The sequence below is a fragment of the Eulemur rufifrons genome, chromosome 10, assembly GCF_041146395.1.
Source record: "Eulemur rufifrons isolate Redbay chromosome 10, OSU_ERuf_1, whole genome shotgun sequence".
Taxonomy (NCBI): domain Eukaryota; kingdom Metazoa; phylum Chordata; class Mammalia; order Primates; family Lemuridae; genus Eulemur; species Eulemur rufifrons.
In genome coordinates this window covers 36,551,602-36,565,820 of record NC_090992.1, presented here as the reverse complement: position 1 = coordinate 36,565,820, position 14,219 = coordinate 36,551,602, and the positions used below count along the sequence as shown (strand labels likewise).

General features: G+C 50.9%; 1 protein-coding gene across 1 annotated transcript in view; it reads left to right on the top strand.

Moving 5' to 3' along the window:
* Nucleotides 1–14,219, top strand: part of LOC138392982 (nuclear pore membrane glycoprotein 210) — a 108,210-nt gene that overhangs the window by 45,748 nt on the left and 48,243 nt on the right. Inside the window, exon 14 of the mRNA XM_069483980.1 lies at nucleotides 11,332–11,477. Within this exon, the coding sequence (XP_069340081.1) occupies nucleotides 11,332–11,477 (146 nt within the window). The remainder of the gene's footprint in view (nucleotides 1–11,331; nucleotides 11,478–14,219) is intronic.

Sequence of the window (14,219 nt, the reverse complement as noted above, 5' to 3'; positions counted from 1 at the left end):
TACCTCTCCCAGCTCACAGCACACATGACAGGACTGCCATCATGGCTCTGAGAAAGGGGCTGTACCAGGCTCCCTTGGTGGCCCTGGCCCAGGCCTGCCCCCTCCCCTGCAGCACCTTCTGGGGCAGGTTGGGGCTCCACCCTCTTCCTACTGGACTTGGACTCAGGCGTCCATTTCTGCCTTGTCCTTATGGGTGGTGCCTTCTTGACAGCCCCTTGGTCGTGGGCGCTACAGTGGCACTCCATGGAGCCCCCAGCCTCCTTGGCACTTGGCCGGGCCCCCACCCAGGGGGGTGAGGACATCTCTGCTCTTGCTCCATCCTGGCTCTTTCTCTGCTCACCAGCTTCGTTGACTGGTTTTCAGCTCCCTGTTTTCTGAGCACCTACTGAGTGCCATGCTCTGGGAGTTCCCTAGCAAATGGGAGGACAGACAGATGTGGTCTGTCCCCTTGTGGCGTGTCTGGGCTAGCAAGACAGGGTGTAATAGGCCGTGCAGCGCCCATGATAAAGCACGCTGTGGGTGAGCAGGTGCTGTGAGCGCCAGACCACTCCTAGGCACTACCTGACAGTATGGTCCGCAGGAGGACTGTACAGAAGACAGGTGGCTACGCCAGTTTGGGGGTGTCTGGGAGGCTGCTTAGGGGAAGCGTTAGCTCAGCTAAGATGCACCCACTAGGGCGCAGGAGGGAGCTCTGTGGTGAAGGCAGTGTTCTGTGCCTCCTGCGGGGTGTGGGACTCACGGGGGCATATGCGTGTGTCAGAACTCGGGGATTGATCCTCTTGAGATGTGTGCATGTCCTGAGTGTAAATCTGAACTTAGGAAAAAAAGAACCCTAAGTAAATATTGAACCATAGATAATTGTCCGGAGCTGAATGTATGCAGGCCCTGCACACCAGCAGTTCCACTCCTAGGGCCACACACAAGAGAAATGAGCAAGTGTGTCCCCCAGAAGGAAGGCACAGAGGCTCCCTAGCAGCTCTGTGGAATCACGGCCCCAAGTGGGAAGGGAGCCAAGTGCTCAACCCCAGGACGGTGGGGTCTCCCTGCCCGCCTGCGGGACCAGTAAGAACCCTAAGTGGTGTCTGTCTAGGGCACTGAGGTTGGGGTACTGTGTTGCTCAGCCACACGCAGACATACTGTGTGTCTATGCACACAACAGGAAATGATGACTAAGAAGTGAAACGTGAGCAGCGATTGTGGGATGGGGCCCGGGGGTGTTCCCTGGTCTCTCCTGGGGAGCAGGTGGCACAGTGGTGAAGGACACGGACTCTGAAACCAGACCGTCTGGTGCAAGTCCCGGCTCTGCTGTCCGGCAGCTCTGTTCCCTCAGGCAGATGACTGAGCTCTCTGTGCCTTGGCTGCCGTGTCCCTAAAGTGGGAATAGCAACGGTGCCTCTCTGCTAGGACTGTTACGAGAATGGACACATGTAGACAGCACTTGGGAAGGATTCACTCTCAGTACGGTCTCCCTGCAAGCTTTGCATGGTAAACCTGCATTACTTTTATAAACAGAAGCTTTATATGTGAGTATATTTTAAGGGCCACCAGGAAAGATCTGGGAAGAAGCCGTAACTGCTTAGATCTTTGCCTAGGTGGGAGGAGGGAGGACTAGTGACAACTCATGTTTACTGAGAAAATACTCTGCACCAGGCACTGTCGGATCTGCTGCTACCACCATGCTGCAGATGAGGGGAAGGAGGCACAGAGAGGTGCGGACACTGAGCTGAGGACACACAGCCAGTGACTGGCTGGCAGAGCTGGGACTCCCAGGGCAACAGGAGGGCTGAGCGGGTTCTGGAGGAGATGGGGCGCCCCATCTGAGAGCCTGCTTGGCCCACACTGTATTTGCAGACTAGATAGTTACTGTTCAGGAGTGAGTGAAAGCGTCTCTGTTTGGGTGTCCTTGGGAATACCTGAAGATCTGAGAGGAAACTGCAGTCGGGCTGGAGGTTTGACACCTCCAACAGGCTTGGCGAAGCCAACATTCCGCATGGTCCCTTCTGACTTTGGTCCTGGAGCCTGCTCAGGTGGTGATCCTCCAAGTCCCCTCCCTAAATTGCCCCAGAGGAGGATTTTCTGCAGGGACTTTGGATGCAGTAGTTCTCCGGAAGCCAAATCATCCGGTAACATAAGAAAGCTGATTGTGACCTTTTATTGTCCATGAACCTGAGCTTGGGCTAATGAGGGACATGAGAGGTGGCCCCTGGTGCAGCCATCCGAGGCCTAAAACACTCATGAGAGAGAAGGTCTCGTAGTGTCTAGTCCTCAGCGCTGAGCTGGGGGATGGTTACGTTTGCAGACCCCGAGCAAAATGCACCTGTAGGGGGTTGTCCCGGCAACAAGGGGGCAACCAACCCCCAGCCCCCAGTCACGCCGCCACCTCTGCCTTGGGTGCCCCTGTCACTCTGGCTTCCTACTGCCCGGAATGCCTCCTGGCCATTTCCTGTGGTCACACCCAGGCCATGGAGCCCGCCAGACCCCCCTCCTGCAGAAGCTGCCCGTGATCCCTCAGCAGCAGGTGGGCGTGGGCAGCCATGTGCACGTCCCTCCGTTGTGCCTGTGAACAGGTGGCTGTACTGTAGCTAGTTAGGCCCTGTCTCATCTCCCCAGCTGGGCAGCGAGGTCTTCACAGTGTGGACGTCTGTGTCCGCTCCATCTCTGGGAGCCCAGCGGAGCTTGGCCGGGTGGCCGGCGTGCAGGCTTCCCGGAGAGGAAACCGCACATGCAAAGGCACACAGGTGTGACGGCGTCTGTGCAAACTGGATGATTCGGTGTGTGGTGCCCAGGGAAGGCTGGGGCTGGTGACAAGTCAGGGGGACAGGTCACGGAGGGACCTGAATTCTGACTGAGGAGCGGGGACTTGCCCTGAAGGGGTGGGAGCCAGGGATGGATTTTAAGGACAGCAGCCCTGGGCTGTTAAGCATAAAGAAAATCCACCCTGGGGAACAAAGGGGACCCACGAGACTCCACTCTGTCCCCAGCCCCTCCTTGCTTCCCCTGGTCCTGCTCTCTCAGGATGCAGGAGGGTCTCATCCGACTGGTCAGGCTCCAGGACCATGCTGGCCACCGTTACCAGTGGCAGGGTCACTGCGTGGTAAAACTGTGCACACCATGTGGCTGAGCCATGCACCAGGGCCAGGGCCTCCCTGGACATTCCTCAGGCTCCTTAGGACCCACGAGGCACCTCTTTGATGGGTGCCTGAAACCACAGATCCAAGCCTACCGGAAATAGCGGGGCCCTGGGAAGCTGGAACTTGTCTTATCAAAGCCACCTTTCCCGCCACCCCCTCCATTCCTCCAGGCTGTGGTCTCTCAGAATAGATCCCCCTCTGTCCCCCAGGACATCTGGCTCACCCAGAAGCACCCCTTCAACCTCTGGCTGGCTGAAGGCCCACACCTCACTCAGGCCTCTTAGGGGGACCCTCCGTGCCACTGTTAGGAAAAGGAGGAAACATCACAGCAGAAAGGCCAAATGCTGCACTGTGCAGTCAGGAACCTCAGCAGGACAAGTGGCCCCCTAGGGTGCTTTGGGGACCACCCCCAGGCCACTCCTCTGACACCCAGCACAGTCCGGTTCAAAGGACCTTGTTATCTTACTCGTCATCGTTAACACAGGCTGATGGGACCTAAGGTCCCCGTTGGTCCTTCTGAAAGTGTTAACCAGGTAACGTTAGCGTGGGGAGGCCACACACAGCGTGTGCGTGTCTGCCCTGCCCGCGGCCCAGAGCCTCGTTTGTTGCTGTTGGGGGTTACCTCGGGACGCCCCTCAAGTCCCTTTTCCCTTGAGTGTTTCTGATTAAGTCCAAGTACTGCATTGCTCCGTGCTGCCTAAACTAAGGCATGCACAGCCCCCGCTGTGCAGGGAGGACGCAAAACAGAAATAGTATCTCGGACCCAGCTTTCTGGAGCTTTATTTGTACCGTAAGATTCGGAAGACACAGGAGTTTACTAAGAACCATCTCCCCTCCCCGAGAAGCAAGGAAGAAAAGGCAGAGAAGAGCAGGGAGGGAGAAGCGCCCAGGAGTCACAGCCCAGGATCAGACGCTGCCCGGTGGGGCGGAGGGGCCTCTTGTCTCCAGGCTCCAGGCCGTGCTGCAGCTCACTCAACTGTGGCTGGGATGCCTCTGCAGGCCGCAGCGGTGTGGGTTGCCTTCTTCATTTGAATCCTGAGCACAGACCCCCACAACACTGTGTGCACCTCTGTGCCCTGCTGGCCGAGGTGCCTGGGCCGGGGGTGCTGGGCACATGGCAGCGTGGGCTTCCTGCCCAGCTCTCACCCGCAGCTGTGAGTCCACGCCTGGCCGACCTCCCACTCCATGTTGTCAGGATCTGGGGAGCTCAGGGCCTTCTTGTTCTTCATTCTAAACACAGGGAGACATTTGCAGGGGACTCTCAGGTATTTTGAAATATGCACTTTATTCTCATTGACTCTTGTCACCGTGCCTGTTTGAAACTGTGCCCTGTGACCAACTGCCCGTGCCCTCTCTCTGCAACCCCCTGGCCTCTCATCACCACCAAACTACTCTACTTCTATGAGGCCAGCTTTGCAGATTGAATAGGGAAGTGACATTGTGCTGCATTTGCTGTTCTGAGATCATGGATACATTAATCAGCTTTATGTTGCCGTTCAACATGGTGCACATATGCCTAAACTTCCAATTGTACCGCATACATGTATACAACTATGACTTGTCACTTAAAAATATTACAAAACTATAGTAAATAAAATGCAAGAAGCATGGCTTGACTGCCCCATGCACTGGTGTGCCTCAGCTGTCCACCGCATTCGTTGGAGCCACCTTATTTGTCCATTTTTCGCAGGTCTTTTGGGCTGGCAGAAAGCAACACCTTCTTAAATATGGTTCACAAACCTCTGAGTGGCCTCTGCTGATCCTGGCTCTTTTTACAGGAAAAGGTTGAGGTCTCCCCATCTGGCCACCCAGCCTGGAGGGATTTGGCTTCCCAGGATGTTCCCTGGGAACAGGTGTCTCCCCCTGGGTCTCCTCCATGGCTGCTGGTGCTGTGGGTGGAGGGGGAGGCCAGGGGGCCACGCTGGGGGCCTGTGCTGGGATCGGTGGGCCTCACCTGAAAGCTGGGTAGGGGACTGGCAGGCACTGTGGCTTTCCTGGTCTTCTTCCGTCCTGACTCCTGGTCCTCCTCAGGCTGCAGAAGGTCTTGTGTGATGAAGCTGACACTTGTCCTCTTTGGTTGGACAGGAAAGGTGGACTGAATTTCGGGGGATGGGGAAAGACTGTTGGGACCCCCACAAGTCGGGGGCTTCACATGGGTAACTTTGATGGAGTTGCTCTCCCCAGTGAGGTTTAGGTTGAAGCCCATGGCCACTGTGAGCTGGGCTGTTCAGGGTTCCTGATTTGAGAGCAGTTCTATATACGGCCTCCGTGTCTCCTGGCTGGAATTGATCTAGTTACCCCTCATGGTCTTCAGGAGGGTGGGCCTCTCCCTGGGGTCAAGGGTAAGGAACGTTTGCAGAGATATTTCCAGTTCTTTGGAGAAAAAAAGAGGTATCTTGTATCTCCTGCTTATGATCTTGCTCCTAAGGTCCTTCAAACTCTGTCCATGAAATGGCAGGGCCCCAGCCATCACAGTGTAGGGGACGATGCCGAGGCTCCATACATCCCCTGCTGGTCCCTTGTGTTCATGGTGTAGGAACACTTCTGCAGCAGAATGAGGAAGAATCCCGCAGACAGTGTCCAGCTCTTGGCCCTCACACAACGTGGTGGCGAAGCTGAAGTTGGCTGTTTTTATATCATAGTTGGCATTAAGAAGGATGTTGTAGGGCCTCGGGTCCCGGTGGACGATGTGTTTGTGGTGGCAATACTACATGGCAGGTGGTGTTTGTCGAAATGTGGCTCGGGCCTCCTCCCGCTCCATGCGGCTGCGTGAGCTCTCCACCACTGGCGTGTCCCGCGGTCAGTGTCTGCGGTGTCCGTGCTGTTTGCGTGGCTAAGGGTCTTCATGATTTCAACTTCTCTGTAGACACTTTCAAGGCTCGAGGAGCTCTGCTGACCTTTTGAGACTCTTTTGATGGCCACCCGGGTCCCAGTTAGAAGATGCTTTCCCAGTTGGAAGCTGTCCTGGCCATTGGTTTTGAGGAACTTGTAATGGTTAAGAATCTCCACGTTGGCAGAGTTGAGGCCAGGCCCTGCTGCGCGGTCACCTCCTCACTGCGCAAACTACAGATTCTGCCTGCACACACTGTGCTAACTGTACTCACTAGGCTGGCAATGCTGACTCTGCTGACAGTACTAATAAATAATGCTAAGTAGCCTCACAATTACAACCACACCGTGCTAACGCTACAGTCACGCAATACTATACTAATAGTGCTAACTAAATAACAAATTTGAAAATGAGAACCAAAGAAAAAAATGAAAAAAAAAGTACAAACAAAATAAAAACAAAATGGGGAATAGAAAAATTAATAAAGAAAAATGAGGGAATAAAAATATAAAGATGAGAAAAAGAAAAGAAAACGAAAGAAAATTAAGGAAAAGGAAATAGTGAAAAATGAACTAAAGGAGAAAACGAAAAAGATGAAGAAAAAATTAGGGGAAAGAACAACATTGTAGAGAAGAAAGAAAATAAACAAAATACAAAAAAAAAAAAAAAAAAAGGCCAGAATAAAACAATTTTGCTAGGATCAAACTCCACAGGTCACTAAAAAGTAGCTTCCTGGGTTATAAGGGACCAGAAATGTGGGTGCAGCCAGGGCTTATGTAGGTTTTTAAAATTCCATAACAATGGCTCTTTATTTTATTTATTTCTTTTTCTTTTTTTTTTCCTGAGGCAAGGTCTCGCTCTGTTGCCCAGGCTGGAGTGCAGTGGCGTTGCCATAGCTCGCTGCACCCTCCAACTCCTGGCTAAAGCAGTCCTCCTGCCTCAGCCTCCCAAGTAGCTGGGACTGCAGGTGCACACCACCATGCTGGACTAATTTTTCTATTTTTGGTAGAGATGGGGTCTCAATGTTCCTCAGGCTGGTCTTGAATTCCTGGCCTCAAGCAATTTTTCCTGCCTTGCTTTCCCAAAGTGCTAGGATTACAGGTGTCAGCCAGCACGCCCAGCCAACAATGGCTCTTTATGAGGCTAGAAATGGGCCAGTCATGGCTGGAGAAAACCCTCAGTGGTTTTCTCAATTTTTTGTGTCAAGAACATTTTCTGCTTTAAAGAAAAACAAGTCAAGTGTTTTTTGTTTACATGGTTATAGAAAGATTAATTATTTAGTTTCTTGGAATTTTGAACCTGTACAATGCTTCAGTGGCTTTTTCATTTATAGTTTGAAAGTTGTAATAACTTTAGGCTTTTAAAGACCTCATAATGTCTACACTCAAAATATTCAGTTCCTTTTTCTTTAAACTTTGAGTGAGTGGTGTCCGAGTGATGCTACAACACAGCTGACATAATGATACATAAAAATGTGTTCTGTGGTGTGTGATACACAATAAGGTCCATTATTAACATCTATAGAACTAGCCAGGAAGGTAACTGTCATCATGATCATCATTAGACTTGTCATCAAAAAACCCTGGAGGCCAGAAGTCAGTGGCTTGAAATATTGAAAGTCGTGGACGGGGTGCGGGTCGGGGGGCCTGTCAATAAGAACCCTGTATTGAACAAACTGTGCTCCAGAGATGAGGGAGAAATTAAGACATTATCAGATATCCAAAAACTGAGTACCACCAGCCCTGCCTGCAATGAAGGGAGTCCATCCACTTGCAAAGAAAGGACACTAAACAGGAACTCGAAGTGTCATGAAGAAATAAAGACCTCTGGTAAAGGTAAATACATGGACAGTTACAAAAGCTAGTACTGTTTTTGTTTTGTACAAGATTGAAGAGACTAAGATTAGGCCATTAAATATCAAATGTCCGATTTCTAATCAAAAGTGTAGTTTGTTACATCTCAAACAAGCAGTGCAGTTAATCAAACTTGCGCCTAAACTATTGACACAGTTTTGCCATCTTAACAGAAGCTTGTTTATGCCAGCAGCGAAGAAGCCTGGAGAGTGAGTGGTGATGAAATCGTGAAAGGCATTTTCCACAGCTTGTTGAGAATTGAATATTCTTCCTTGTAAGAAGTGGTCCAAAGCCTGGAAGAAGTGGTAGTCAGCTGGTGCAAGGTCTGGTGAATACGGGAATAACAGAGTTTCCAAGTTCAGCCTCTATAGTTTGAGCAGCGTTGTTTGTGCAATGTGTGGTTGACTATTGTCTTGCAAGAGGATTGGCCTGTCTCTGTTGACCAATCTCGGCTGCTTCATCACAAGCATAGTTATCATTTTGTCCAGTTGGTTGCAGTAGATGTCTGCTGTAATTGATTCACCCGGTTTCGTGAAGCTGTAGTGGATAATACCAGCTCTGGACCACCAGACAGACACTGTCAGCTTTTTTTCTGATGAACATTCAGTTTTGGACTGTGTTTCAGCACTTCATCTTTATCCAACCATTGCTGCTAATTCATGTATAGGTTGAGATGGATTCCTTTTCACTACAGCTTTCAGCTCATTGTTATCCACTTTGGTCTCAGGTTGCCCATGTGGCTCATTTTCAAGATTAAAATCAGCAGAATGGAACTTCTCAAACCATTGACACACTGTGTGTTCATTAGCCACATCCTTCCCAAACACTTCGTTGATATTTTGAGCTGTCTGTGCCGCATTGGTTCCACAATGGAACTCACATTTGAAAATAACATGAATTTTTGACTTATCCATGGTTTCACAAAAATTGGTCTAAAAAAAATTTGAAAGATAATCACAAGACAAAACGTGCGTTTGGAACAATGAATATGTACCTTCACAATAAAAACAAAAGAAGAAGTGTCAAAGTGAAATGTCAGAGATATTATTAGTTGATGTTTCTGGACACACAATGCAGACACATGTAATCTGGTGACACCAATAACTGGAAAGAGCAATTAGGCAAGAGAAAGAAAAAAAAGGCTCTCAAATTGAAAAGGAAGATGTAAAGTTACCAGTTTGCAAAAGACATGATCCCATATGTATAAAACACTTACGATTCCACAAAAGAACTGTCAGAATTAAAGCAAATTTAGCAAAGTATCAGGCATGTGGAACCTCAGAGGACCCCAAATAAATAAAACAATCTTGAAAAAGAACAAACTTGGAGGTCTTACACTTACAGTTTTCAAAACTCATTACAAGCTCCAGTAATCAAAACAGGGTGGCCCTGGCATGGGCAGACTTACAGAGCCATGGAGCAGAACACTGAGCCCAGAAATAAACCTGCTTATGGATGGTTAAATGCTTTCTGACAGGGGTGCCAGGACCACCCGGTGGGGACAGGACAGTCTCTTCAGGAAATGGTGCTGGGACAAGTGAACATCCACATGCAAGAGAATGAAGTTGGACTCTGACATAACACCATACACAAAAATTAACTCACAGAGAATTGAAGATCTAAAGGTTAAGGACTAAAACTATAAAACTTCTAGAAGAAAACATAAGAGGAAAGCTTCAGACAATGGGTTTGGCATTGATGTTTTGGATATAACCCCAAAAGCACAGGCTAGAAATGAAAAGTAGGTAAACTAGACTACATCAAGATCTAAAAGTCCCGTGTATGAAAGGACACAGCAGAGCCAACGGCAACCTATGGAATGGCAGAAAATGCCTGCAGATCACACACCTGATGGGGGGGGTTCACATCCAGAATATGTAGAGAACTCCTACATGCTGACAATAATAAAACACATAACCCAATAAACAATGGGCAAAGGACTGCACAGATATTTTTGCAAAGGTGATATGCAAATGGCCAAATGCTCATGAAAGATGCTCAGCATCACTAGCCATCAGAGTAACGCAATCAAATCACAATGGAAACCGCTTTCTGCTCCGTAGGATGCTACTATTCAAACAGCAACAGAAAACAGTAAGTGTCGGTAAAGATGTGGAGAAATTGGAACTCTCGTGCACTGGTGGAGAAATGTACAATGGTGTCACTGCTATTGAAAATAGTATGGTGGTTCCTGAGAAAATTAAACAGAATTACCATGTGATCCAGCAATCCCATCTCTGGGTATATACCCAAAGGTATTGAAAGCACAGTCTCAAAGAGGTATTTGTCCACCCACGTCCATAGCAGTATTCTTCACAACAGCCGAAAGGTGGAAGCAACCCAAGTTTTCAGCAGTGATGAATGGATGAAGCAAATGTGGTCGATACATACAGTGGACTGTTATTCTGCCTTACAAAGAAAAGAGATTCTGACACATGCTACCACGTGGATGAACCTGGGAACATTGTGCTAAGTGAATAAGCCGGTTACAAAAGGTAAATACTGTCTAATTCCACTCATATGAGGTACCCAGAGTAGTCAGATTTATGGGGATGGGAAATAGAAGGGTGGTTGCCTGGGGGATGGGAATGAGGGAGTTACTGCTCCTTGGGGACAGAGTTGCAGGTTCTGAGCTGAGCTGCGTGGATACACGGTGGCGATGTTTGCACAACGACGTGCGTGTCCTTCACGCCCCTGAACTCTACGTGTAAAAGTGCAAAAGCGGGAGGTTTTTTGCTATGTGTGTTTTATGACAATCAAATAAGGTTTTAAAAATTTAATTAAAATATGAATGGAAAATAAAGGCAGGGATGTACGGCAACTGTTAGTAGCAGTTTCAATTGATGGAACTACTTTGGGAAAGATATTTGGCAATAATAACATGCGCGTCATGATGTGGGACTCTAACTTTTGGGATACACCCAAAAGAAATGCCCAAGTGTGTCCCCAAAAGGGAAGGTGCACAGATGTTCTTAGCCCTGTAGATCAGAGCCCCACCCTGGAAGGGGCCGAAGCGTGCACAGTCGCAGGGGCAAACCCATTGCTCTGTGTTCACACATCGCCCAATGCATAGAAATGTGGGTAAAGGATGCACAGTGTGCAGGAAATGAGGAATCTCGTGAACGACACTGAGCGGGGGAAGCCAGATACAGAGGAGCCTGTACCCAGTGATTCCCGTTATAGAAAGTGCAGCATCAAGCAACACTGAGCCCTGCTGGTAGCAGTCAGGGTAGTGGTTTCCCCGGGACAGGGGCTAGGCATCAGATGGGGCTCCAGGAGATTTTGGGGTGCCGATAATCTGTTTCTTGATCTGGGTACAGGATACAGGATGTGTTCAATATGTGGGAAAAAATTATTGTCAATTTTATGTCTGTGTGAATTATACTGAAATTGAAAATCTTTAATTTAAAAACATCAGATTGCAGATCAAGCCCAGGATGAAAGAGGAACCCTCAGCCTGTCCTGCCTTCCCCAGCACAAGCAAGTTCACGGTGACCGTGTGGTTCTCTTTTTGCAGGGAGGCTGCCACCGGGATCTAAGCATTGCAGTGGTGTCAGGGTGCGAGCCGAGGCCCAGGGCTCCACCACACTCCTGGTGAGCTACAAACACAGCCACATCCACCTGCGTGCCAGGATCACCATCGCTGCCTACCTGCCCCTCAAGGTGAGCCAGGGGCCCTGCCCTTCACCACCCACCCTGCCCAGTCCTTCCCTCATGGGAATTACTCACTTGCTCTGACAAATCTGTATGAAAACCCAATGGTTCAGAGGAGCTTTTGGCATAACTCCGTCTCCCTATGATCTTCCGGCTGAAAGCAGGAACTGCTGCAGGAGGAGCAGATCCTCCCCCACGGGGACAGTGGCTGCTGACATGCATGTGATCACGCGAGACAGCGCTTGGCAGGCGTGGCAGGGTGCTGACCTGCCAGGCTCTCCTGACGAAGGCAGGACTGTGGGCTCCAAAGGCTTCAAAATGTTTGCAACAGGGGTCAGAGCACAGGGCCGCTTCTGGCCCACTCCAGAGTTACCCTTCAGAGTCCCCACTGACCCTGAGAATTGGGACAGCAGCCTTTGGTTTGTTAGATTCTGGGGCCTCCTGGCATCTGGGCATAGTGCCTGATACAGAGCAGACACCAGCCTAGCGTGGTTTTGTTTAGAGTGAACGAGTGAGGAAATGTGTCCAGGGTCACCCAGCCAGGGCGGAAACCAAGGCCTCCTGACCGACCGAGCAAACACAGCAACCCTTGCAGGTGTCTGCCCTGTCCCTCCTGCTCCAGCCATCCAGTCACGCAGCACCTGTCTATGACACCTTCCTGTGCCAGTGCCTGCTCTAGGCCTGAGATGCAGCAGACAGAAAACATGCAGAATCCTTTGTCCCCATGACCTGACATTCAAGCAGAGAGGGGAGGGGAGGACAGAGGGGGAGCAGGGGCATAAATTACGCAAAGAAGTAATGTATTTTGTCTCTGCTGGCCATGGAGAAAGAAAATAAAGCATGCAGGGGTGAGAGGGGAGGCAGTTTAAAATGAGGAGGTCAAATCCCTCCCTGAGAAGAGCGCTGGAGCAAGTGTGAGTGTTCTGAGAGCAGAGGGGAGGTGACAGAAATTCCCAGGAGGACAGCGGGAATTCTTGGGGACCCCCTGCCACACCTTCTAAGAGATGGAGCATTTTACCAGGAGCCTGGAGGGGGAAGTTCTTCAGGGCCCTCCCTGGCTGCTGGGCTGGAGCAGCAGAGGCCAAGGCTTGAGCTCACTGTCATGAGCTGGGATGTAAGGATGTGGAAATGGTAGACATGTCCCTTAGCAGGGTGGCTACCTATTGGACAAATGATAGAGAAAGATGAGTGTGGGTCTCATATCTTTTAGTTTTTATTTCTGCACGGATAGCAGTTGACATCAAAGTTATTTACAGGGAACAAACCCAAATTGCAGGGGCTTACCCAGTAGAGTAGTTTATTTGTCTGTCACACATGAGGTTTCATGCAGGGTTAGTCTGGCAGCTCTATATCCATAAGGGATCCAGGCTTCTGTCTTCATCATTTTATTATGTGGCTTGCATGCTCTAGGTCACCCCCCCAACCCCCAACCATCGTCCAAAATAGTTGCTGCAGCTCCAGCTGTCACATCTGGATTCCACATAGCCTGAAGGGGAAAGCGCTCACCTCTCAGCTGACCTAGTTTCCTTTATTAGCCTTATCAGAAGTTTAGAAGAATAATTTCCACCTACATCTCATTGTTCAGAAGTTTGCCCATTAGCCACACTAGCTGCAAGAGAAACTGGGAAATATTTTCTCTGTGCAGTTTGCCATGCTATAAAAAACCGGGTGTCTTTGCCTAGGGAACAGGGGAGTGTGGGAACTTGGAGGGCAGCTGACAGTCACTGTTGCACCCTGTGTTTGCTAGTGCGTGCGTCAGTTCACTCTGCAGACAGTCGTGGACACTGTTGGGGCCAGGCCCAGGCTGGGAGACAGGATCTAGGGAGAGTCCCACCCTCTGCCCTGGGGGGCTGCCAGCCTGTGGGGAAGCAGGCTCTGGGACAGTGCAGTGAGCGTGGTGGAGGCCACGAGTCCCGGGGGGCAGGTGGAGGGTGAACAGAGTAGTAGCAGGAGAAGCCGGGGCAGGGCGCCTGGCTGGTGGGCACTCGAGGCCCGGTGTTGTGCCTGCTCCAGGGGGACAGCTGAGCCTGTGGGGGTTCCCCGCTGAGGGGCAGGAGGGTTCCGAGTGGTGTCGTAGGACTTGGGTGCTCTCCAGCAGCAGTGAGCAGCCGGTGCAGTCAGGGCAGCGCCAGTGTCAGCTCAGCACACCAGCCCCCTGCAGCTGGCGTGGGAGGTGGACAGGCGTGTCGTGAAAGTCACTGGAACACAAGCACTCGGGAGAGAGACCGTCTTCAGATCCCTCTGCAGGAGCTGCTGTGCCCTCCCCGGGCCAGACTGCACCTGACCCCTCCGTCTGCTTGGCCACGGGGCACTCGTGCTTGCCAGACACCTGCTTCCCGCCGCAGTCACCGACCCCAGTCTGTCTGCTGCAGATGTGTGGCGTGCCTTGTCCCACCTGTGGGTCACTGTGCGAGCCCGTAAGCCCATGAGTCTGGGGGCCCAGCTGGCTCCTTCACTCCGTGGGTGTCCGTGTAGACTGTACACTCTGACCTGGAGGCTCTGGGCCAAACGGGTGTGAGCGGGGCCCTCACCTCCGACTGTCCAGCCCCTCTGGCTCCGCCGTGTCATCTAGACTGAGTGTGAGTGTCGCTGTGAAGAGGCGTGTAGGTTCTGCGTCTTTCAAACACCAGCTGCCGACACTGGGGGTCTCGGGGGTCGGGCCCAGTCTGCTGTTTCGCTACCCGGGACGCCACGTCCAGAGAGAAGGCTTGTCTGAGGCGTGTGGGGCCCTCCCCTCTTCAGCTCTGCTGT